This window comes from Muntiacus reevesi, chromosome 22 (genome assembly GCF_963930625.1).
Source record: "Muntiacus reevesi chromosome 22, mMunRee1.1, whole genome shotgun sequence".
In the NCBI taxonomy this organism is placed as follows: Eukaryota; Metazoa; Chordata; class Mammalia; order Artiodactyla; family Cervidae; genus Muntiacus; species Muntiacus reevesi.
Genome location: NC_089270.1, coordinates 4,597,553 through 4,622,356, shown reverse-complemented (window position 1 = coordinate 4,622,356; position 24,804 = coordinate 4,597,553). Strand labels below are relative to the sequence as shown.

The 24,804-nt window shown below is 50.9% G+C and overlaps 1 protein-coding gene across 1 annotated transcript in view; it reads right to left on the bottom strand.

Moving 5' to 3' along the window:
• The window catches only part of LOC136152718 (epididymis-specific alpha-mannosidase-like), a 40,947-nt gene extending 17,722 nt beyond the window's left edge, over window positions 1-23,225 (bottom strand). The window contains exons 1-9 of the mRNA XM_065914112.1: window positions 22,851-23,225; window positions 21,273-21,419; window positions 18,416-18,521; window positions 12,133-12,305; window positions 11,649-11,737; window positions 10,308-10,485; window positions 5,470-5,668; window positions 3,234-3,424; window positions 2,845-2,983 (exon numbers count right to left, since the gene is read on the bottom strand). Coding sequence (XP_065770184.1) covers window positions 2,845-2,983; window positions 3,234-3,424; window positions 5,470-5,668; window positions 10,308-10,485; window positions 11,649-11,737; window positions 12,133-12,305; window positions 18,416-18,521; window positions 21,273-21,419; window positions 22,851-23,225 — 1,597 coding nt within the window. The remainder of the gene's footprint in view (window positions 1-2,844; window positions 2,984-3,233; window positions 3,425-5,469; window positions 5,669-10,307; window positions 10,486-11,648; window positions 11,738-12,132; window positions 12,306-18,415; window positions 18,522-21,272; window positions 21,420-22,850) is intronic.
• Between the last annotated feature and the right edge of the window lie 1,579 nt (window positions 23,226-24,804).

The following is a 24,804-nucleotide window of genomic DNA, read 5'->3' as shown; positions in this document are numbered from 1 at the left end:
CCCTGGAGGCCCTCTGGTATGAACCTGGATTCTCTTTCCGCTCCTTTCCCACCCCACATGCCCCAGGCTATGACCACATCCAATGACTCCAGGATCCCTGGACACGGCACACACTGTCCAGTCTCTGGCTTCTGCCCAGGCAGTTCCCATGGCTGGATGCCTTCCTGGGCTCTCCACCTGCCCCTTGCTTGGGGAGCTGCCCCCATGAGCTCATGGTAATGGCTGGCCCTACAAGACACTGGAAGGACCCAGTTCTACCTCCCTTTCTATGACCGTCATCCCCTGCGGACCCCACTGCCTGTGAACAGGGTTCCAGTCTGCTGCACCCCTGACCCCAGGGCCCTTCCAGAGTCTGAAGGTAGGATGAGACTGTACACAGATGCAGATCGGAGGTCAGAACTGGGGAGGGGAGGGGAGGGGAGGGCAGAGCGGGGAGGGGAGGGGAGGGGCGGGGCGGGGCGGGGCAGGGCGGGGAGGGGAGGGGAGGGGAGGGGCGGGGAGGGGAGGGCGGAGCGGGGAGGAGCGGGGAGGGGTGGGGAGGGGAGGGGAGGAGCGGGGAGGGCGGGGCGGGGGAGTGGGGCGGAGCGAGGGGGGCACAGTGACAGGGTGAGCATGGGCCCTGGGAAGGTGGGCGGGCCACATGCTCCTGCAGGGAGAACAGTTGTCTCTGTTTGCCCAGGATTTTCAAGGATGAAGCCCGTCAGCTCCAGGCAAACGGGGTGATGCTGACTCTCCACCTGTGACACCCTCATAGACAAGAAGCTGGTCACGTGGCAGCCCAGATGTGATGTGCCTCCAAGCTGAGCTCAGGAGGGAGGACAGGTGCCAGGCTGGCCAAGGTCCCTGAGAAAACTGCATGCTGTCTGCAGAGCTGGGGAGCCCTTGGCTAAGGTGCTAGGCTTTCAAGCCTGGCTTAAGCAGTGTGTGTGACCTGTGTGACCCTGGGCAGGTCCAGGACCTGTGTGTTGTGCATGTGTCCTCAGCTATGAAGTGAGGACAGGAACAGTTTCAGCTTTCAGGACGTGCGATTCCTGTTAAGTCGCTCAATAGTGTGTGACTCTTTGAGATCCCATGGACTGCAGCATGCCAGTCTTCCCCATCTCTCACCATCTCCTAGAGCTTGCTGAAACTCATGTCCATTGAGTTGATGATGCCATCCAACCGTCTCATCCCCTGTCATCCTCTTCTCCTCCTGCCCTCAGTCTTTCTCAGTATCAGGTTCTTTTCCAATGAGTCAGCTCTTCACATCAGGAAGACAGACTATTGGAGTTTCAGCTTCAGAATCAGTTCTTCCAAAGAGTATTCAGGGTTGCTACCTTTTAGGATTGACTGGTTTGATCTTCTTGAGCCCAAGGGAATCTCAAGAGTCTCCCTCAGCACCATAGTTCAAAAGCATCAATTCCTCAGCGCTCTGCTTCTTTTTGGTCCAGTTCTCATATCCATACATGACTACTGGAAAGATCATAGCTTTGACTAAATGGACCATTGTCAGCAAAGTGATATCTCTGCTTTTTAATACCCTGCCTAGGTTTGTCAAGGTTTTTCTTCCAAGAAGCAAGGGTCTTTTAATTTCATGGCTGCAATTGCCATCTGCAGTGACTTTGGAGCCCGAAACAATAGTCTTCCACTGTTTTCATTTTTCCCCATCTACTTGTCATGAAGCGATGGGACCAGATGCCATGATCTTCATTTCTCAATGTTGAGTTGTAAGCCAGCTTTTTCATTCTCCTGTTTTACCTTCCTCAAGAGGCTCTTTAGTTCCTCTTCACTTTCTCCCATAATGGTGGTGTCATCTGCATATCTGAGGTTATTGATATTTCTCCTGGCAATCCTGATGCCAGTTTGTGCTTCATCCAGACCAGCATTTCGCATGATGTATTGTGCATGTAAGTTACATAAGCAAGGTGACAATATAAGCCTTGATGTGCTCCTTTCCCAATTTTGAAGCAGTTTTCATTGTTCCATGTCTGGTTCTAAATATTGCTTCTAAGGAGGCAAGTAAGGTGGTCTGGTATTCCTATCTCTTGAAGAATTTTCCACAGTTTGTTGTGATCCACACAGTCAAAGGCTTTAGTGTAGTCAGTGAAGCAGACGTAGATGTTTTTCTGGCATTTTGTTGCTTTTTATGATCCAAAGGATGTTGGCAGTTTGATTTCTGGTTCCTCTACCTTTCCTAAATCCAACTTGTACATCTGGAAGTTCTCCATTCACATACTGCTTAAGCCTAGCTTGAGAGATTTTGAGCATAACCTTACTAACAAGAGAAGTCAGCACAATTGTGTGGCCATTTGAACATCTTTGGCATTACCGTTCTTCGGGATTGGAACGAAAACTGACTTTTCCAGCCCTGTGGCCACTGCTGAGTTTTCCAAATTTCCTGGCATATTGAGTGGAGCACTTCAGCAGCAGCATCTTTTAGGATTTAAAAGAGCTTGGCTGGAATTCAGTCACCCCGATTAGCTTTCTTCATAGTAATGCTTCCTAAGGCCCACTTAACTTCACACTCCAGAATGCTTGGCTGTAGGTACGTGATCACAGCATTGTGGTTATCAGGTCATTAAGTGTTACATTAGACTGTGCAAACAGTGTGTTTGGCAACATTCAGACTGCGTTAGCATTTATTCCTCCCTCTAGTTTTCACAGCAGCCCTTCCTCAATCACAGGAAACAAGGCTCATAGACGTGAAGGCATCTTTCCAGTTCACACTGAAATGAGAGCCTCCCCTGGACGGGACTCGAGTCTGACGTTCAGGTGTCCCGGTCCTTCCCCTGACCCTCGGGCTCTCTTCTCAGACCGGGGCGGACACCTGCCATAGCCCACTGTGCCCCCGGGGGCCTCGCCTACCTGACTGGGCTGGAGACCTGTCCTGGATGATGGAGGCCATCAGCGTGTGCACCCCTTGCATCCCGCTGCTCAGGTGCTCCACAAACATGTCACCAACCTCGAGGGCGTGGGTCCCAGTGATGGCGTCGTGGTGCTGGACCTGGGCCCCCGCAGGAGCAGAACAAGAGTGGGGTCAGGCCGGCCTCTGCTCAGCACCTGCTGTCCTCACACCCACTGGGCCCTGACTCCCCTTCCTCCTCAGCAGCTGCTGCTGGAGAAGCTGGGGGTTTCTCATCTGTAAAGTGGACCTGTAGTGACCACGGACAGGGAGGTGAGCTTGCCTAGAGAAGGGGAAGCACACAGCCCAGGAGGGTCCAATCCTGTCCTGTCTCTGGGAGGCCTTGCGTTACCTCGGAGACCGCCCAGCGGAGCTGCTGGAGCTGCTGCAGGCCCCAGGCCGGGTCCAGGTGTGGGTGCGGAGCCAACAGCACGTGGCGTGTGAACATGGACTCCCCGGCATACAGCAGAGCGCTGGCTCGCCTCGCCAGCGCCTTGAGCCCGCTTCGGGAGGCGTAGAATCCAGTCCAGGCATGATGCATGTCTAGGAGCAAAAGGCCAGGAGTTGGTGGGAGGGCATGCCCACAGAGGCCCCTGAGCCCCATCTGGGAAATGCTGAGGAAGATGAGGTCAGAGATGGATCTGCCTGGGTCCCCAGCAATACAGCCTAGGCCAGGAGGTGATGTCAGGGTTCCTGGTCCAGCCAGGTCAGGAGTGGTACGAGATCCCTGGAAGGCCTGGGCAGCTGGCAGGGTCAGGCTGGGGCTGGGGCAGGCCTGCAGAGGCCCGAGTGCTGAAGGACTGTGACGAGGACAAGAATCCCAATGTGCACCGGGGCGCCTGGGATGCCCTGTGGGGAAGGGCCCTGGAGGAGGGATAATGGCAGGACCCAGAGGGAAGGGCTGGAGTGTGGCAGCCCTTGTGTACCTCTGAGGACAAAGGAGCTCCTTTACTGGCCTGCATCTCAGTGGGTCCCTCTGGCTGCCTGGCAGGGATGAATGGCAGGGCGGTGGGAGCTGAGACACCCCTGTAGCTACTTCTCTGACCCTGGACAGAGTTCCAAGCAGGACTGGGAGGAGACACGCTCAGCACCTTAGGTCTGGGTTGTCTCTCAGCAAGTGTTTCACTTCCCACTCATCTCCACTCCTATGTCCTCTACAGACTGCGCCGTGCCTTCATTCCAAACCATCCTCTCTGCTGAGTGATCCCAGTGAGGCCCTAGGGTTGGGCAAACTTGGCTGGGTGGCAGGGCCTGATCAGGGTCCCTGGGCTGCCCTGGCTCATGGGGACCTGGCCTCCATCTCCCCCCACTCCCACACCACTTAGCTTCTCTTTCTCTGCAAAGGGGAGCAGGACAACAAGGATCCTTCACAGATTCTGGCATTGTATGCAGTAAGGTTTCAGATGTTCAATAATTTGGCCAACACCATCCCCCGCTGATGCCCTGAGCAAGGGCTGGACTGGGATGTGGAGGGTGTTTCTGCCTCCCCAGCTGTCGGGGGAGGCTGTGTGTGCATAATTCCTGTCTGGCTTGCAGATGGGGGAGCTGGATCTTCTCCGGGGGTCTGCTTGGAGGTGGCTGGGGCTGGACCTGGAAGAGGCGCTGATGCTGGGCTTCCTCCAGGGCAATCAGGCCCTGGACTAGCTTCCTCACACGGAGTGCATGCACGGTATCCAGGATGGCACCCGGCCTCCCGGGTGGAGATGCTGCTGTCACTGTTAACCGCTGCCTCTGCTGAGCCCTGGCTCTGGCCCAGGCACCAGGCTACGGGCTCGCCTCATCTCACTTCATTTTCACACTGGATGCGCTAACTAAGATGAACGCCCCCACTTTCCTGACCCAGGACAGTTCCACGGGTGCACACAACCCGGCACAAAGCTCACTTCACGACCTTTCACCCCGAGGCTGTGCCGGCCACAGCCAAAACCGTCCTGGCCTCCAGGACACAGGCTGGTGGGAGACAAGGGCCCCCAGTAATGACTCTGTGGCAACGGGTGAAAAGTGGGGCACTGAGGGGCAGAGGAGACAACCAGTCTAGACTTCAGATCAGGAAAGGCTTCCTGGAGGAGACGACATGCATGCATGCATGCATGCTCAGTCATGTCCAACTCTGCAACCCCACAGACTGTAGCCCGCCAGGCTCCTCTGTCCATGCGATTTCCCAGGCAAGAATCCTGGAGTGGGTTGCCGTTTCCTCCTCTGAGGGATCTTCCCTACCCAGGGATCCGACCCGCATCCCCTGTGCCTCCTGCATCAGCAGGTGGGTTCTTTACCACAAGCACCACCTGGGGATGAGAGGAGGCGTCACTCCAGGACAATCGGGACTTTGCAGAAAGAGAAGGCGGGCGCGGGGCAGCCCTTCCGGCAGCGCTGCAGTAAGAGGCAGAGGCGGGACCTGCTGCCTGTGGCCAGCGTGCGAGGCTCCGGGAGCCTGGAATCCGGCAGAGTGTGGGGGGGTCAGGCAGGAGGGTCAGGGCCTGCAGCTCCCCCAGGGCCCCGAGCAGGCTCCAGGCAGAGGCCTGAGCAGGCACCGCGTTGGGGGCCCCTCTCCTCCCTGGCACCGAACCCCGCCACCCAGAGGCTCCTACCCGAGGAGTAGGGCAGGAAGTCTCGCTGGTCCCGGACCGGCCAGGAGAGCTGGTGCGCGTGCACGGCCCGGAAGTAGCCGCCCAGCGTGGCGTACTCCATCGAGACGCCGTGCTGGTAGGCGAACTTGTTGACCTGCTCCAGGACACGGTCCATGTTGGCGAACTGCAGCGAGGCGTTGAAGAACTGCCTGTCACAGCCCTGCAGCCGGGGACAGAAGCAACGCCTGCGCCTCTGGGTGCAGAGCCCCGCCCGCACGGGAGGCCCTCTGCTCCCCAGGACCACCCCGCCCCCGCGGCGGGCTCGGCCCGGGCCTGAGCTGTGCGCGTCCCCCCCTCTGTCGGGCTCGGGTGGTTCCCCGGCGCCGGCTGGTCTGACAGCTGCAGGTTTGTGTCCGTTCCAGACAGTCCCCCGCTTCTCCACACTCGCCAGCCCCACCTTTGGCCACCAAATTCTGATCTCCTTTCTATGAGACTGGTTTTGTAAAATTCCACAATAGAGATGATTCAGGTTTTGTTTTTGTGTGTCTGATTGACTTCTCTTCTTGACTGTTTCTTAAACCCCAGCACATTACTAGATATCAATAACCTTAATTATGATAAGAGAGTAAACATGAATAAAAAGGACAATGGCTTACTTGAATTTACTGACCTTAATTACATCCTCTGAAAGATATCAAAGTATAAAAACTGATAAATTCTTGAAAATATATAATCTAAATTGTGCATAAATAGAAAGAATAAACAATGGATTAGTAGTAACAAAATTGAACCAGGATTCAAATACCTCTCAAGAAACCAATGATCAACTTTCAGTGCTGATTTCTATCAACTATTGGAGAGGAACTGATACAAATTCTTGTTAGTCTATCCCATAAACTACAATTGGACAGAAAAGTTTCAATATAATTTCTTGGTCAAATACAAGGCCAAGATCACACTGACATGAAACTAGGCAAAGAAGCCTCAATATCTCCTCGGAACACAGACACAAAAATTCTCAACAACACATTAGCAAAACAAATTTAAATGCAAGAAGACAATATTACACCATCTTCAAGCAGGATTTATTCCAGGAATTCAAGGATTGTTCAGCATCCTCAAATCAATCCATGTACTACAACACACTAAGAAAATGCAAGATAAAAATTGTATGATCATCTCAACAGATGCAAAAAAAGCATATGACATAATTCATCTACCATTTATGATAATAAAAACTCTCATCAAAGTAGAAGTGGATGGAAAGTATGTCAACATAGGAGAGATCGTATATGACAGCTGACAACTGACATCAATTCAAGGATGAAAAGATAAAACCTATTCCTGTGAGATCAGGAAAAAGACAAGGGTGATCCCACTCACCACTTATTTAACATGGTACTACAAAGCATAGAGTGCAGCAAATTGGAAAGGAAAGACATGGAAATTGGAAAAGAAGCAGTGAAACTCTCACTAATGTCAATTGTAATGGCGTTATAGAAATGGAGATCATATAAAACCCTAAAGACAAATCTTAAATGCATAACAGCAGTAAAGTTGCAAGATAAAAGTGTCAGCTCACATAATCACCTGCTGATTAGTATTTCCACACAGTAATAACAAATTATCAGAAAGAGAAATGAAGGAAACAATCCTATTTATAGTTACATCAAAAAGGTAAAATGCCTAAGAATACATTTCATGGAGCAGGTGACAGCCCTGTACACTAAAAACTAGATGACACAGTGATGTGAGAAATGGAGGAAGACAGAAGTAAGTGAGAAAATACTCTGTGCTCATGACTGCAAGAGGAGGGTCCCCTTTCCCAAAGCAATCTACAGATTAAATGCAAAACCTATTAAAATTCCAAAGACATTTTTCACAGAAATAGAACAACCAATCCTAAAATTTGTGAGAATCACAGAAGACTCTGAGTGGTCAGAGCAATCTTAATGAGAAGAACAAAACTAGAAGCATCATGCACCCTGATTTCAGACTTCACTGCAAAGTCACAGCAAGCCAAATAATCTGGTACCGACAATAAAAGATATAGAGAGATCAATGGGATAGAGTAGAGAGCTCAGAAACAAAGCCATGTGTGTATGGTAATTATATTACAGCAAAAGGGCAAGAATATAAACTGGGGAAAGGACATCTTCTACCAAAAGTGGTCTTGTGAAAACTGAACATCCTCATGTGTAGAATGAGGTTGGACCACTGCCTGACACTGTACTCAAATAGTAACTCAGGTTAAGCAAAGACTTGATTGTAACTCCTGGAACTATAAGGGCTTCCCTGGTAGCTCAGCTGGTCAAGACTCCACTTGAACTGCAGGAGACTCCAGTTCAATTCCTGGGTTGGGAAGATCCGCTGGAGAAGGAATAGGCTACCCACTCCACTATTCTTGGGCTTCCCTTGTGGTTCAGCTGGTAAAGAATCTGCCCACAATGCAGAAGACCTGGGTTCGATCCCTGGGTTGGGAAGATCCCATGGAGAAGGGAACAGCTACCCACGCCAGTATTCTGGCCTGGAGAATTCCATGGACTGTATAGTCCAAGGGTTCACAAAGAGTAGGATATGTGGAACTATTAAACTTCCAGAAGAAAATGTATGCAGTAAATTCCTCATCATTGGTCTTAATGATGAGTTTTTGGATTGACACCATGTGGAAAGGGATAAACAAGAACAGTCAACAAGTAGACTACATCAAACTAAAAGCTTCTGGATAGCAAAGAAACTTCATAAATAAAGACAACCTATGAAATGAGACGAAATATTTGCAAGTCATAAATCTGAAAAGGGTTAATATCCAAAATATATAAAGAGCACATACAAATCAGTAATAATAATGTAAACAAGCCTGGTAAAAAATGGCCAGAGGTCTTGAAAAGACATTTGTCCAAGGAAGACATGGAGATGCGAACACACGGAAAAAGATGCTGAACAAATCAAACCAGACAGAGGTACAGCCTCACAGCTATTAGAACAGCTTTTGTTTATGAGAAAAGAAACAACTAATGTACGTCAGGATAAGGAGAAAAGGAGACATTCATGCACTGCTGGCTTTAATGTAAATTGGCCCAGCCATGATGAAAACAGTATGGAGATTCCTCTCAAAATTAATAATAGAGCTGATCCAGCCATCCCCTTTCTTCACACTTTTTCAAAGGCAACAAAAATGCTATTTTGAAAAGACTTTTGTATCCTCGTGTTCACTGCAGCATTATTTATAAAAGTCAAGGCATGGAATCAACCAATCATTAATGGATGATCAGATCAAGAAAATGTGATATATGTACACAGTGTTATTCACCATCAAAAGAGGAAATCCTGCCATTTACAACAGCATGGGAGGAAACTTGAGGGCATTATGTTCAGGGAAACAGTCAGACAGAGAAAGATGAAATACGGTATGGTGTCATGCATACGTGAATTAAAGGAAAAGAGAAAAAATGTGAAAAATGGGTTCGTGTACAGAGAGAACATATTGGTGGACGCCAAAAACAGGAGGGTGGGGTGGAGGCATGATGGAGGCCGTAAGGTGCAAATTTCCATCTACAGAATTAGAACGTTGTCAAGTTGCAGTGTACAGAATGGTGGCTGTGGTGAACAATACTCTATTGTTTATTTGAAAGTTGTTAAAAAGTAAATCTTAAAATTTGCATCACAGGAAAAAATTGTGTAACTATTTGTGGTGACAAATATTAACGAGATCTTTGTGGTGATCATATTACAATACGTATATATGTGCATACATACATACATATAATTCTTGAGACAGTAAACATTTCTTTTTTTTTATTGCCTACGTATATGCCTGTCAAGCTGCCATAAATTAATATATTTTTATTTAAGTTGTCATACCAGTTTGCCTGTTTACTTAATATATAGAATTTTTGGTTAAAAATTTATTAATATCTGCTCATATATACTGGAGTAGGAAATGGCAAACCACTACACTATTCTTGCCTAGAGAATGCCATGGACAGAGGAGCTTAGAGGGCTACAGTACACAGGATCACAAAGAATTGGGCACGACTGAGTGACTCACACACACACACACACACACACAGACTCATACATTAAAAATCATTTAAATCCCTCCCCCCCAAAAGAGACAGTTGTAAGCAAAGAAAGCAGGCTGTGTAGCTTTTCTGACGGCTCTGAGCACAAATTCCACTTTCTTAGCTGCTAAGTACCTACGTGGCGTCAGGAAGATTCCTTGACCTCTCTGGCTCTCGGTCCCTTATGAGTGGACAGGACCCAGTAGGGCCTGCCCCTGTGCCCAGTGGGGCAGAGAAAATGGGGGAGACACATGCATCCCATAGACTAGCTCCAGGCACTCAGGGGGTGCACCATCCAGTTTGGCTGTCACCGCAACAGGCACTGTCCCCCGGGGGCGTCATTCCCACTTGACCTCAAATCCAGCCTATGGAGCAGGTCCTGTCATCATCCCCATTTCACAGATGAGGAAAGTGAGGCCCAGAGGGTCCCACGTCTCACAGCCCCTGACTCGGGAGCCAGGATTCAGGCCCAGGCCCCTGCTCCCAGCATTGAGTAGGGGAAAGGAGGGGAGAGCTGGGGAGAGGCTCGAGCCTGCGTCTGGGAGGGGATGCATCGGAGGTGAGGTTGTGGGGGGTGATCCAGGGTGGGGGGAGGAGCTGGTAGACTGGGTGAGGACTCGGGGTGCAGGGAGGGAGGACTGAGCCGGGGCTGGGATGGCCCACTGCCTGGATGGACACTGACCTGGCTAACGCTGAGCACCAGTCCCGGGTGAGCCCAGGTGCTGAGGTCGGACCCATGGCAGCACTCCCTGAGCAGAATCGAGGAACCAGGGCCTGGTTGGGTCCCCAACTTACCCAGGGCCAGAGGACGTGTGGCGTCTGGAACCAGGCGGCTCGTACCCACACATTGTACAACACGGCCTCAACAAAGGATTGGAGTCTTTCCCAAGTGACGGGGAATTGCATGGAAGGGTACCAGCCATTCTCAGGAGGATGTGGGAAGATGGGCTCGCCATCCCAGTAAAATCCTTCACTGAGAGAGGGAGAGGAGTGTTAAGGGGCCCGGTCCTGAGAAGCGCAGCAGCCCTAGGTCTGGGAGGCAGGCAGAACTCAGCAAGGTCAGAGCATCGGGGCCTCTGTCGCAGACAGGGCGGCGGGGGGCAGATGAGAGCTCTGTGGACAGAAGGGTCACATTTCAGCCCTGCAGGATCTTGGGCACGTGACCCTGAAAGGCCCATGATTTTTCAGCTGTTCTGTGGAGGACACACCCTCTGGGCCCAATTCCTCCACATGGATCAGGTGCAATTCATGTGATCATTCATTCTTTAGGTGACCTCTGGGCCCACCAAATCTTATTCCAAGGACTCCGAGCAGGGCTGGGACCAAAATGAGGCAAGTGAGATACTCGTCTTGGCACAAAACTTTGCGCTTGCACAAATCTCAGTATCACCATGATGAGATTTTCACACTTTTGAAATAAAATGTAATGCAAAAAAAAATCATGAATAGAATCACAAAATTCTACACAAAGATAGAGCAGTAGTACAAAATCCTCCGACTCCAATATAGCTTGGGGGGCTCTGACCTCAGGAAGGAACCTCAGGGCTCTGGACAGCCCCTGGTGAGGGTCTCCCCATTCATGCTGGGCAGCAAGGAGTCACACAGGAGGGCCCATTGACCAGTCCGCAGGAATGACCACTTTGAAACACTGTGAACCTCAGTCTCCTGATCATAAAATGCACGAGGATCACTAAGAGGACTGAGTGAAAGCAACTGGTGGAAAAGCTGAAAAACAGTGCCAGGTGCAGAGTGGAGCCCAATGCCAGCAACCTGCTCGTGAGCCCCCCCCCAGGTTCCTCTCCAAGCTGCCCTTTCATCCCACCTCCCCTGTTCATGAGGGCTCAGCCCCTGCCCACAGCCTCCCAGGCACAGAGGGCAGAGGGGACTGGATGCAGGGCTGCCCACGAGACAGCCCACAGGGGAGCTGAGGACACAAAGGCCTTGTCATTGCACCAGAGCCCAGTGCAGCCGACCAACGGCTGCTACCGTGGGACCTTGGCTGGGTTTCCAGGCCTCAGGTGTTCTATCTGTAAGATGGGTGCTCAGTGCGAGCCCTCAGGGCTGGCCATGAGGGGCGTGGCTAAGCTGGTCCAGGGAGGGTGCTGGGACCGGGGCTGGCCGGAGGCAGGTGCTCACGAGCAGTAGCCAAATTTGTCCAGGACGTGTGTGAAGATTTCCTGCTGTGCTGACAGGGATCTGGACCCTCGCCACACGAACTGCAGCTGCTACAAACCCAGAGGGAACAGAGTGAGGCCCGGGGGCGACGCGGCTGCTGGCTCCCCTCCCCAGACCCCACCCGAGTCTCCTAGCCGCCCACACCCGCTCCTCTCAGTGGTTCATGGTCAAGCTCTCCCTCTGCTGCCCCCTCCTCTAGATTCCCCCTGCCCTCCCAAAGCCACAGGAGGTGGAGGAATTGGCCCTCCAGATGGTGCCTGCCTCCACTTTCATCTGACCTTCCTTAGGGCAGGATTCTCTGCCAGGACCTGCCAGCTAGGCTGTCTCTAACTCTGCTTGAATGTCCCCAGACATGGGGAGCTCATTATGGATCATTATAGGTGCAGCAGTGTTTTTAAGTTCTGATGGTTAGAACATGGATGAGTAGATGCAGCTCATGATTCACCTGGTTATCCTGCATGGCCTCCTTCAGGTTGTAGTTGATCCTGGAGATGACGTGGGCATTGAAGCCTGCCAGGGCAAAGAGGGTGGGGGTCGTGGCGGATGCACCAAATGGGTCCACCTGCCAGGAGAATTGTGGTCGAATCCCAAATGTTTCATAGAGAAAGCCATGTCCTTCTGCAAAGAGATAAGCCTCCTCAGTGACTGAATGGTGGCCCCTCACCCACTCACTCTCTCAAGCCTCATGCCCTTCTCCATGGCTGAAATTCTATTCCAGACCAAGCAGGGTCTTGCTGAAACAGATACGAAGTCAAATGGTCCACCCCAGAATTACCTAAATATTCATGTACTTACTCATGACTTTCATGCCATCCCTATGTGCAGAGATCAAGGTGACTGCAGAAGTCCCCAGATTTGAGAAGCCATTGATTAAGCTTCCCAAAGATGCACCTGAAATATAACATCTGAATACTGTGAGCTGGTGCTAATTCTGCCTCTTAGGATGAGAGAACAAAGACTCAGAGAATTCAAGTGCCTGGTGCCAAGTCAAACGTCCCTTCACTGATGAGGTCACCAGGCTGGGACACTGGCTCTGGCCCAGAAGGTTCCAGGGTTCTGGTGCAGAAACAGGGTCAGATCCACAAACAAGGCCCAGCCAGGAGGTGGGTGGCTGCTGGGAGGCTGGGGGAGCCTGGAGCAGATTTGGGGTCTGGTGCAGAGGAGGTGATGAAGTCCATCAGGTGGCTGGACTTGGGGTGGGCTCTGACAACTCAGGGGCCAATGGGAGCAGCAGATGGGGTGTGGGAAATAGAGGAGACCAAGAAGGAGCACCTGGAGAGGAGGGGGAAGCCCTGGGGATGCTGGGTCTGAGATGGGGGGGTCAGTAAACTGTGCAGAGCACACCCTGACCCCAGATGGTCTGTCTGAGGAGGGCAGGCCTGATGGGTATTGATTTGGTGGCCCCTAATTCCACATTCTGCCTGGAAAATCCCATGGACAGAGGAGCCTGGTGGGATATAGTCCATAGGGTCACAAAGAGTCAGACATGACTGAGCAACTTCACTTCGCTTCAATTCCACATTCAGAATCTTTACTTCATTCAGGGGACAGTGACCCAGACTAAAGGGATGAATTACCACCTGTCTCACAGGTCATGGCAAGATCATCCACATCTGCCAGACTTTAAACACAAATATTAAAAGCAACAAGGGGAAAACAACAAAAAACATCCACGGCATTTCCCATAAGGTTAACAGCATATCTCTCAACAGAAACTCTGCAGACCAGAAGGTGGTGGCAGGATAGACTTAAATCTGCAGGTTGCAGATTAAAGGAAAGAACCTGCAACCAAGGTTACTCTATCCAGCAAGGACTGCACTCCAATTTGAAGGAGAAATCAAAAGATTTCCAGACAAGCAAAAGTTAAACAGAATTCAGCAGTACCAAAGTAGCTTTTCAACAAATGCTAAATGAACTTATCTAGACAGAAAACAGAAGATGAGATGGTTGGATGGCATCACCGACTCAATGGACATGGGTTTGGGTGGACTCCGGGAGTTGCTGATGGACAGGGAGGCCTGGCGTGCTGCAGTTCATGGGGTCGCAAAGAGTCGGACACGACTGAGCAACTGAACTGAACTGACATAGAAAACACAAGAGAAAGAATAGACCTAAAAGAAACCCAAAACAAGAAAGCAAATGGTAATAGGATCACACATATCAATAATTACCTTAAATGTAAATGGACTAAATGTTCCAACAAAAAGACAGGGACTGGCTGAATTGATACAAAAACAAGACCCGTGTGCATGCTATTTACAAGAGACCAACCTCAGACCTAGGGACACACACAGACTGAATGTGAAAAATTGGAAAAAGATACTCCATGCAAATGGAAATCAAAAGAAAGTGGGAGTAGCAATACTCATATCAGATAAGATAGACTTTAAAATAAAGCCTGTTACAAGAGACAGTGAAGGATCCCACATAATGATCAAGGGACCAATCCAAGAAGAAGATACAGCAGTTACAAGTAGGTATGCACCCAACAGAGGAGCACCTCAATACATAAGGCAAATGCTAACAACTGTTAAAGGGGAAATCAGCAGTAACAGAATAACAGTGGGTGACTTTAACACCCTACTCACACCAATGGACAGATCATCCAGACAGAAAATTAACAAGGAAACAGACGCTTTAAATGGTATATTGGACCAGTTGGATCGTTTCATCCAAAAGCAGTAGATTTCACATTTTTCTCAAGTGCACATGGAATATGCACAAGATAGATCGTGTCTTAGGTAACACATCAAACAATGGTAAAGTTTAAAAATTGAAATCATTTCAAGCATCTTTTCTGACCACATGCTATAAGAATAGATGTCAATTACAGGGGGAAAAAATCTATAAAAAACACAAACACATGGAGGCTAAACAACATGCTTCTGAATAACTAAGAGATCACTGAAGAAATCAAGGAAAAATAAAAAAATACCTAGAGGCAAATGACAATGAAATCATGACAACTCAAAGTCTATGGGTTTCAGTAAATGCAGTGCTAAGAGGGAAGCTTACAGCAAAACAAGGCTGTCTCAAGAAACAAGAGAACCATCAAATAAACAACCGAACCTGACATGCAAAGCAAATAGGAAAAGAATAACAAAACATACTCAAAGTTAGTAGAAGGGAATAAATCACAAATATCAGAGCAGAAACAAAAAAGAAATGAAGGTGGTAATAACGAAAAGCTGATTCTTTAAGAAGATAGACAAAACTGACCATCCATTAGAGAGACTCATCAGGGAAAAAAGTGAGAAATGCAGAGACACGTGTACCCCAGTTTTCACTACAGCACCATTTACAGTAAGTAGGACATGTAAGCAACCTAGATGTCTGTCAACAGATGAAAGGATAAAGAAGCTGTGGTACACACATACAATGGACTATTACTCAGTCATAAAAAAGTGCATTTGAGTCAGTTCTGATGAGGTGGGTGAACCTAGAGCCTATTATACAGAGTGAAGTAAGTCAGAAAAAGAAAACCAAATATCGTATATTAACACACATATATATGGCATCTAGAAAGATGGTACCAATGAGCCTATTTCCAGAGCAGCAGTGGAGACACGGACATAGAGAACATACCTGTGAGTGCAGCGGGGGAAGGAGAAGGTGGGATGAATTGAGAGAACAGCATTGAAACCTAGACATCACCATGTGTAAAATTAGATAGCCAGTGGAAGTTTGCTATATGATACAGGGAGCTCAAATTCAGTGTTCTGTGGCAACCTAGAGGGGTGGGATAGGGAGGGGGGGTGGGAAGGGGAGGGAGTTTCAAGAGGGACCAGACATATGTATACTGATTCAGTCAGTTCAGTTCAGTCGCTCAGTCATGTCCGACTCTTTGCGACCCCGTGAATTGCAGCACACCAGGCCCCCCTGTCCATTACCAACTCCCGGAGTTTACTCAAACTCATGCCCATCGAGTCGGTGATGCCATCCAGCCATCTCATCCTCTGTCGTCCCCTTCTCCTCCTGCCCCCAATCCCTCCCAGCATCAGGGTCTTTTCCAATGAGTCAACTCTTCATATGAGGTGGCCAAAGTACTGGAGTTTCAGCTTCAGCATCAGTCCTTCAATGAGCACCCAGGACTGATCTCCTTTAGGAAGGACTGATTGAATCTCCTTGCAGTCCAAGGGACTCTCAAGAGTCTTCTCCAACACCACACTTCAAAAGCATCAATTCTTCAGCGCTCAACTTTCTTCACAGTCCAACTCTCATATCCATACCTGACCACTGGAAAAACCATAGCCTTGACCAGACAGACCTTTGTTGGCAAAATGATGTCTATGCTTTTTAATATGCTGTCTAGGTTGGTCATAACTTTACTTCTACGGAGTAAGCATCTTTTAATTTCATGGCTGCAATCACCATCTATACTGATTAATGTTGACATAAGGCAGAAACCAACACAATACTATAAATCAATTAACCTCCAATTAAAATTAAATAAAATTCTTTTAAAAAGACACACCTGAGAAGCCGTGCTATAGCAGCAGAAGGTCAGAGGCTTGTCCTCTCCCAATAAGATTCTGCCCATTCTGACCCCTACCTGGAAAATCATCTTGACCTTAGACCTGAGCCCATGGTGACCTCCTTGCTTCATTCTTCCTGCCCAGGGGCCTGACACTCAGCAGGGACTCAACAAAGGTGAAGAGGAGGAAATGGATCCAGGACCAGTGAGGTGTGGTCCAGCATGACCCGCCCAAAACATCAGAGAAACACGGCATGCTGTGGACACAACCACAGGTGGTGGTCCAGGAAATCAGGGATGATGGCTTGAGAAGGCCCCACTGAAATAAGATGCACACCCCGGCCCCCTACACACACACCCCCATACCTCGGGGCACAAGTTACAGACAGATAGGGCCAGATGGTCCTGGCTGGAGTCCACTTTGACTGCTGGCTGCATGGACATCCTTGCAGTTCTCTGTGCCTCACTTTCCTCATCTTGAAAACAGGGCTGTGAACAACACCAGCTGCCACCAGGCTGTTCAGAGGCCCCAGGAGAAAACAGATGGGCGAGCACTTGGCTCATCCCCCTGGGAGAGGGGCTGAGCTCTCAAGCACCTTACTGACTGAACCAGGCTTGGTCAGAATGAGACCCTCACCTGCTGGCAGCAGGACTCGGGTAAGATTCAGCAACTTTTGAGCCTCAAATTGGACCTCAATGAGTGGGAGTTTGTAAGACCCCTCATCTCTAGGACTGAAGGACCAAAGGAATTAAGTGAATGCCTTGTTCCTAGAACAGGAGGTCATCATAAGATGAAGTCAGACCCATCATTTAGGGTCCCGGCAGCCGGGCTGGTGTTGGAAATGGAGCCCCAGAGAATCCCTGGGGAGGATCCAGGGGTCCACAGCCCTTCCTATCCCCATGATGGGAACCTGTCTTTGCCTGGATTCTGGCTGCTGTGGTTAGGCCAGCAGGGTCAGCTCTGGGGTGTTCAGGACAGTGGGCATCATGGGCTAAGAGGCGAGGGATGCCTCTGCTGTGGACACCTGGAGGAGGACGGGTCAGTGCTTACTCCTTCCCTCTGTGCCCACCAGTGCTCATCAGCCCTGGATTAAGTCCTGGGGACCCAGAGAAGAATCAGACACTGATCACTGTGGAGGCAATCTGTAGTTCATGGTGAAGACGGGAGGTGCTCGAGTATTGTGGCCCCAGTGGAGACTGCCTGGACCATGAGACTCCTCAGCTGAGTCTGGGTGGAAGCAACAGGAAACCTTGTTCTGAAATCACAGGAGGCTCTGTTATGGGAGCAGGTCAAGGGAAGCAGGAGGCAGAAGGAATAGGTGGTCAGAAAGTGAGGGCTGAGGCTGCATTTAGCAGGCTGGGTAGTTTATATGATAAAACTTAAAGCCTCCCTTGAAAGAAAAGCTATGGCAAACATCACTTTGTCATCAAAGTGCCACATAGTCAAAGCTATGGTTTTACCAGTAGTCACATACAGATGTGAGACCTGGAGCACAGAGAAGGCCCAATGTCAAAGAACTGACGCTTACAAATCATGGTGCTGGAGAAGACTCTTGAAAATCTTGGAAAGCAAGATCAAATGAGTCAATCCTAAAGGAAATCAACCCCAAATATTCATTGGAAGGACTGATGCTGAAGCTGAAGCTCCAATACTTTGGTCACCAGATATGAAGAGCTGACTCATTGGAGAAGATTCTGATGCTGGGAAAGATTGAGGGCAGGAAGAGAAGGGAGTGACAGAAGATGAGATGGTTGGATGGCATCAAAGACTCAATGGACTCAATGAGTTTGAGGGAGCTCTGGGAGATGGTCAAGGACAGGGATACCTGGTATGCTACGGTCCGTGTGGTCACAAAGAGTCAGACACAACTGAGAGACTGAACAACACAAATTCTACTCAGTGCCCTCTGTTGGAATTATCCCAAGTTAATCTCATAAACTGCTTTGAGGTAGATCTTCCATCACTGTCAAATATTTTTACAGAGGAGGGAACTGAGGCCTAATGAGGTTGCATCACTTGCCCAGGGTCACAGGGTTGGAATTAGCTGAGTCAGGAGACAGCCAGGCCGGCTGGTCTAGAATCCACACCCTTACCCTCTGCACTCAGACATGAACACGGCACCAACAACCACAGTGTTGGCTGGTCAGTCTCCTGCTGAGAGGGGAGGATGGAGCCCAGGACGAGGGCTCAGACACCCAGTCCCAGCCCCACAGAAGACCACAGGGACCTTGGTCAGGGGACGGGTAATCGAACCTGTGAGCTGGAGGATCTGGTCATCAAAGTGGGTCACGGCCTCGTCATGCATGACCTGGCCTCCGAGGACAAACTCCAGGCGACCTTCGGACACGAGCTGGCGGACCTTGGCACGGTGGGCAGAGAGAAAAGGCCAGGTTACGTCCCCTGGGCTGAGCCAGTTGTGTTTTCTGGGCACATGCCTATAGCATCTCACGGTCCTTCCTTCAAACTCCTCAGCCTCATTTATTCTGCAAATAGCAGGACGCTGTCTGTTCTGGTCAACACTGTGTCCAGCTCTGAGAACAGGACCTGGCCATGCCTGCTGCTTCATCAGATGTACATACGGGTACATATGTTCACACCTTTTGCTTTTGAATGATGCCAAAATTATGGAAAACTTGTGGAAAATGTACCCAGACCTCCCATAAACCCTTCTCCAGATTATGTAATTGCTAGTGTTTTTTATCTATTTCCCTAAACACTTGCACATGTCATTACACATATTATCCTTTTCCTAAGCCTTTTGAAAGTACAAGTTAGCAACGGCATGCCTTTATCTGAATACTTCAGTATGTTTTGATAAGAACAAAAGATGACAACTGCTATGTAATGGTCCAAACCCAGGATATTTCACATTAATAATATGTGTATGTGTGCTCAGTCACACGGTCGTGTCTGACTCTTTGCAGTCCTATGGACTGTAGCCCGTCAGGCCCCTCTATCCATTGAATGTTCTAGGCAAGAATACTGGAGTGGATTGGCATTTCCTTCTCCAAGGGATCTTCCCACCCCAGGGATTGAACCCACATCTCTTGTGTCTCCTGCATTGGCAAGCAGGTTGTATACCACTGAGCCACATGGGAATCCCTATTCATAAGTCTCCTATCGAATTAAGAAACTTTGCTCAAATTTCGCCACTTGATCCACTAATGGCCTTTCTCTGATGTGAGATTCAATCTAGGTTCATGATTTGCTTTTAGGATCGGCTCTCTGTCATTCTTTAATTTACAATACTTCTTGAGCCATTCTTTTGCCTTCAGAAGATTTACAATTTTGAGGATTTCAGGCTACTTATTTTGTGCAGTGGTCTTCACATTGTATTTGTCACATGATTGGCTAACAAATATTTTAAAGTACACCCATGAAAACCATTGCCAGGTAGTCCAGAACGCAGGCCATACTTTCAGTGCCGAGGACGTGACCTTGATTACTTCTTGGGCTTCCCTGGTGGCTCAGAAGGTAGAGAATCTGCCTGCAATGCAGGAGACCCGGGTTTGATCCCTAGGTCAGGAGGATCCGCTAGGGAAGTGAAAGGTACCCAAACCAGTATTCTTTCCTGGAGAATTCCATGGACAGAGAAGACGGGCAGGATACAGTCCAAAGGGTCTCAAAGAGTGGGACATGATGGAGCGACTTTCATTTCTGCATTGACTAGGGAACTTACATCCCGCAAATCTCATGGTGTGGATGATAAAATATATCCATGAAAGAAGGGAAGAGTGGAAACATACATACAGTCAAGGGCTGTGGCACTGAGCACATCATGCTCTTGGGAGACTGTGGTTTTGATTTGATCTGAAAGTACTGTCTTTGCAGATGATTCATTTGAGAAATGTGGAATGACACCTACCATGTACTGTTTTAAATGTGTACCTGATTTATTTTGGGTACCACTGAGACACTGGGATTCAGCCCAAACAACTCAGGGAAAATCGCTAGTTTCCAGGGACGTACTATTGAGTTGCCTCTCTAGATCTTAGCCAGCGGACACTTTACTGTGGGAGTAGTATTAAGTGACTAGGGTCTGGGGATGTCCGTGTAAAGAAGGAAGAACTGCCCAATGGACACCCAGAGAGCTGTGCTTTGATTCACAGTACTGACCCAGAACCCAGCTGTCAGCTATAAGCTGTGTGACCTTGAGCCAGTTGCCCGCCCTCTCTGAACCTGGACCAGCTCTGTGCAGTAGGATCGGTGTTCTCAGCGTGCGGGTTGTGGGAGGAGTCAGTAGAGTAACCTGTACAGACCTGAGCCCAGCACCCGGCTCGCGGCAGAGCCCATCAGCTGGGAGGCTCGTCCTCTCGGCTCCACAGGCTGCAGGTTCGCATCCCCTCTGGGGGCCTGGGGGACACCCAGCTTCACCGTCTGAGCTCTCTGCCGTGAGCAGGTGGCTGAGCCTCTGAGTTTCACCATCGGCGACTGTTCTGAGGGCGGGTGATGCCTGGAGGGGACCAGGCCCCAGAGGCACCCTGGGTGCGCACACCGTGGGCACGTTCTGGGCACAGCCTCTCTGAGGAGGGAGGCCTCTCCTGCTTCCATATGTGGGACCTGCAGCTGAAGAGCCAGCCCCACCTGTGATCACCCGGGGAACGAGGGGAGGCCCTGGCCCCAGGCTGCCCCTCCTTGGACCAGGGCCTCTGACCCCCTGGACATGGAGTTAATCGGCCCCAGAGGTTAATCCACAGGGCCTCCTGCACCCTGGCTGGTCCTGGGCTCTGGGGCCCATGGGTCCACGCAGATCGACAAATGAAGTCAGAAGGTGTGGAGTGGACACAGGTCAGCCTGGATTGCCCAGCGTCAGAGGGGACCCCGTTCTCACCAGCTGAGTGCCCGGCTGGGCTGCCAGAGCTGCAATTATTCAGGAGGAACCAGAAAGGCAGGATCAAACCCAACCCTGTCCCCTGGGCGTGGGTCTGGCCACAAACCTGCACTAAACGGACCCTGGGCACAGCTCAGCCGGGTTGGGGCCTCCTGGTCTATGCAGCCCCACCCTGGCCACACAGAGCACAACCCAGGAGCTTCCTGAAGGGTCGTCCCTGGGACCCCCAGGGCATCTGCTCTCAGCTGCCTGGTGAGGACCCCCTGAGGGCAGCGTTACCTGACCTTTCTGCTTATCCGAGGCGACGCCATCCCACCACAGCCGGAAATACTCCTGCTCCACAGCGATGAACCTGCGCTTCTTCTCAAGAGTCAGTTCCTCCACCACGGTGTTGTAGACGTTGGTGACATAAGCCTGCATGCTCTCCTGGGGTGGGGAGGGGGAGAGACCATCACTCCAGACCCGTGGGGGAAACCAGAGGGTGTGGACCAGGGACCGAGGAAGAACTTGCAGGGAGACACAGTGTCCGGAGTTCACTGGCGCTCACATCAAGCCTGCCCCAGGCCCTGCCCTAGACTCCCCCTCCTCCTCAAACAAGGGATCCCGGTGTCCACTCTCTGCTGGATGGGTGGTGAGCCCTGCTCTGAGAGAAGGACCCGGGCAGACCCCGTTAGATGGGAGCCTGCCCCTGAGGAGAGTCACGAGGAGACGGACACTCTATGTGACAGAGGGATGTGCCAGCTCAGTGGGGTGTGCTGACCGCTCCTGCCTTGGAGGACAGACAATTGACAACAGGGCCCATGGACTGAGGTCCAGGAACTCAGATGGGCTTTCTTGGGATGAAGAGATGGGGAAGTGTGTGTCAAGGGCTGAGGCTGAGAGGAGCTGACCCCCTGAGTCATCTCTCTGGATCTATCTCTTCCACCGAGGCTGGGAGCCCCCAGGATGGAGCTGAGCTTGCTCCCATCTGGGTCAGGCTGGCTCACCATGGTGCCCGGATGCTGATAAAGGAATGCAAGGAGCCCTGGGCTGGGGGTTAGCGGGCAAGGCGGTGATTTCTGCTGACTTGGGCAGCACCCCACCCTGGGCCTCAGTGTCCCTTCTGTAAACTGGGAGTGACGAGTCTGCTTCCCACGCATCAGCAGTTCCACACGCAGGTGGGTGACCACCCACAGGCTGCCCAGTGGGCCGGGACCAGACTCAACACTCAGCCTCAGGGCCTCTTGCTGCCCGACTCCCTTTAAAGTGAGCGACTCACTTATTAATGTCTCATGGAAACTATTGTATCCATGATCACAGAATGGTCATATTCATTTATTTCCTTCCTCCTTCCAGAAAGAGCTTGCACAGGCCTGGTTAATCATTTCAGTTACATGCACCAGAAACTTATGGAAATCAGTCTTTCCCTCTTTCCCTCGGCCCTGGTTCATTCATTCACTCAATGAATAACTGAGGAACACTTTCCATCAATTGTGGCTAGGAACACATTCTCACCCGTGCCCACAGCCAGTTCATGTTAGTTGCTCAGTTATACCCCTCTGTTTGTGACCTCATAGACTATAGGCTGCCAGGCTCCTCTGTCCATTCTCCAGGCAAGAATACTGGTGTGGGTTGCCATTTTCCTCTCCAGGGTATCTTTCCAACCCGGGGATCGAACTCATGTCTTCTGCATTGCAGGCAGATACTTTACCACCTAAGACCCCAGAGCAGTCCTCAGCCAGTCCATAGCCAGGTAGTGATGGACCCCAGGCCATGACCCCTGATGGCAGAGACCCAGGACACAAACCCACTCTGGAGTCCAGATGGAAAAAGAGCTGCAGCTTCAAGGGGTGTGCAGGGGTCACTCGGGGCACCTACCTGTACGGTGTGCAGCCAGCCCACGTCCATGTGGCTGTGCGGAACCACGAACACCCTCAGTCGGGGCTCAGAAGGAGCCCCCAGGAGACATATCAGGCCCAACCGCAGGAGCAGAGGCAGCCAGCCCCGCGGCTCCATCTCCTCGGCCAGCACAGGGGCTGGAGGACGTCTGCCTGCCTGCAGGGCCCCGCCTCCTGCCAGCCGATGGGGCCACTGCCCTTTAGTGGCCGGAGCGGGAAGGAGACCAGGAGTGACGCCCACACAGAGGCTGTCACCTGAGCGGTGCAGGCGGGGGCCCTCGCTCACTGCCTTGTAGCACTCTGCTCCATCTGGGGTTTCCAGACCATCCGCCTTTAGCCAAACCCCAAACACCATCTCCCCAGGGAAGCCTGCCAGCTTCCCTCTGGCTCCCCTCACCCCCGTCCTCATGCCCCTTCCTTAGGCCTCTCCACTATTTCCCACTGGGCATCTTACCCATCCCTGTCCCCACCCACTGGACTGGCTCCTTCACACTGCCCTGCAAATCTTCTCTCAGTGTGGAGCCTGCCACCACCAGGAAGCCTGCCCTGATATTCTCTCCTTCACATGAAATCCCCAGACTGAGCCTTGCAATAGGTGTTGTCATCTCTTTTGAGTAAGAAAGTTGGCTTCACAAATAGGACCTGACTATCCGAGGTCACACAGGTAGTGGAGCAGCAAGAAGGCCTGAAAATTTCAGAATTAGGTCTGGATCAGGGGTAGTGACCTTGGCAAGATGCCTAAGCTCCCTAGGTCAGCAGCCTGTCTGTAAACTGGGATGCCCTTAGAAGAGCTGGGGACCCGAGAGGGAATTCACAGGAGATGACAACAGCGGGGTCTCCTTCCTGGAGGATGGCTGGCATGGTGGTGCAGGCTGCAGGGGCCAGTGTGTTGCCTGGGGGTCTCTGTAACCCTGACTTGGAGCAGGGGTCTGGGAGTGGGTTCTGCTGTCTGACCTCCAAATGCCTGAGCGGCTCTTTCTGTCGCTGCCCGACCTGAGACTCACTCTCCCTTTTGGCCACCTTGTCCCCTCCCCCAGCAAACACATCTGGAGAACTTGATCTCCAAGCAGGTCTTTATCCTTCCTGTATCATCCTCTCCCTGGTACCCTCCTGGCCTGACTTGACCTGGACTTTCCTCCCAGTAGGGGTCTTAACCAGCAGACACATACCATCTCACAGATCTGGAGACCGGAAGGCCCCCAAGAGTTAGGGCTCAGGGCAGATTCTGTGACAGTCTCGGGGGCTCGCTCTCCTTCACTGGGTGCTTGCTAAATCGCTTTAGTCAAGTCCGATTCTTAAGGACCCTATGGCCTGCAGGTCCTCTGTCCCGGGATTCCCCAGGCGAGAATACTGGACTGTGTTGCATGCCTTCCACCAGGGGATCTTTCCAACCCATTGATCAAACCTGAATCGCTTACGTCTCTGGCATTGGCAGGCAGGTTCTTCACCAGTAGGTGACTCAGATGATAAAGAATCGCCGGCAGTGCAGGAGACCCAGGTTCGATCCCTGGGTAGAGAAGATCCCTAGAGAAGGAAATGGCTACGCACCCCATTATTCTTCCCTGGAGAATTTCATAGCCAGGGGAGCCTGGTGGGCTTTAGTCCGTGGGGTCACAAAGAGTCAGACATGACTGAGTAACTAACACCCTTGTCCTTCAACAGAAGGTAGCATTTCCTTGCAGGGACAGGCTTCAGCACAGGAACGGTTCTTTCTGGAACAGGCTCTGTCATGCCCAGTAGTCCAGTGGAAGAGGCTACTTGAGTTTCTGGGACCCATGACCTCGGTTCCTGGAAGCAAATTGTTGTTAAGCAAAGGGCCGGTGCACATGTGTTCGGCTCCAAGGAGAATCACCGTGAACTCCGCAGTGAACGCGAGCACCGTGAGAAGGACACATGGTCCCTGAGGCCCCCACAGCAGTGCCAGCTTGTGCCCA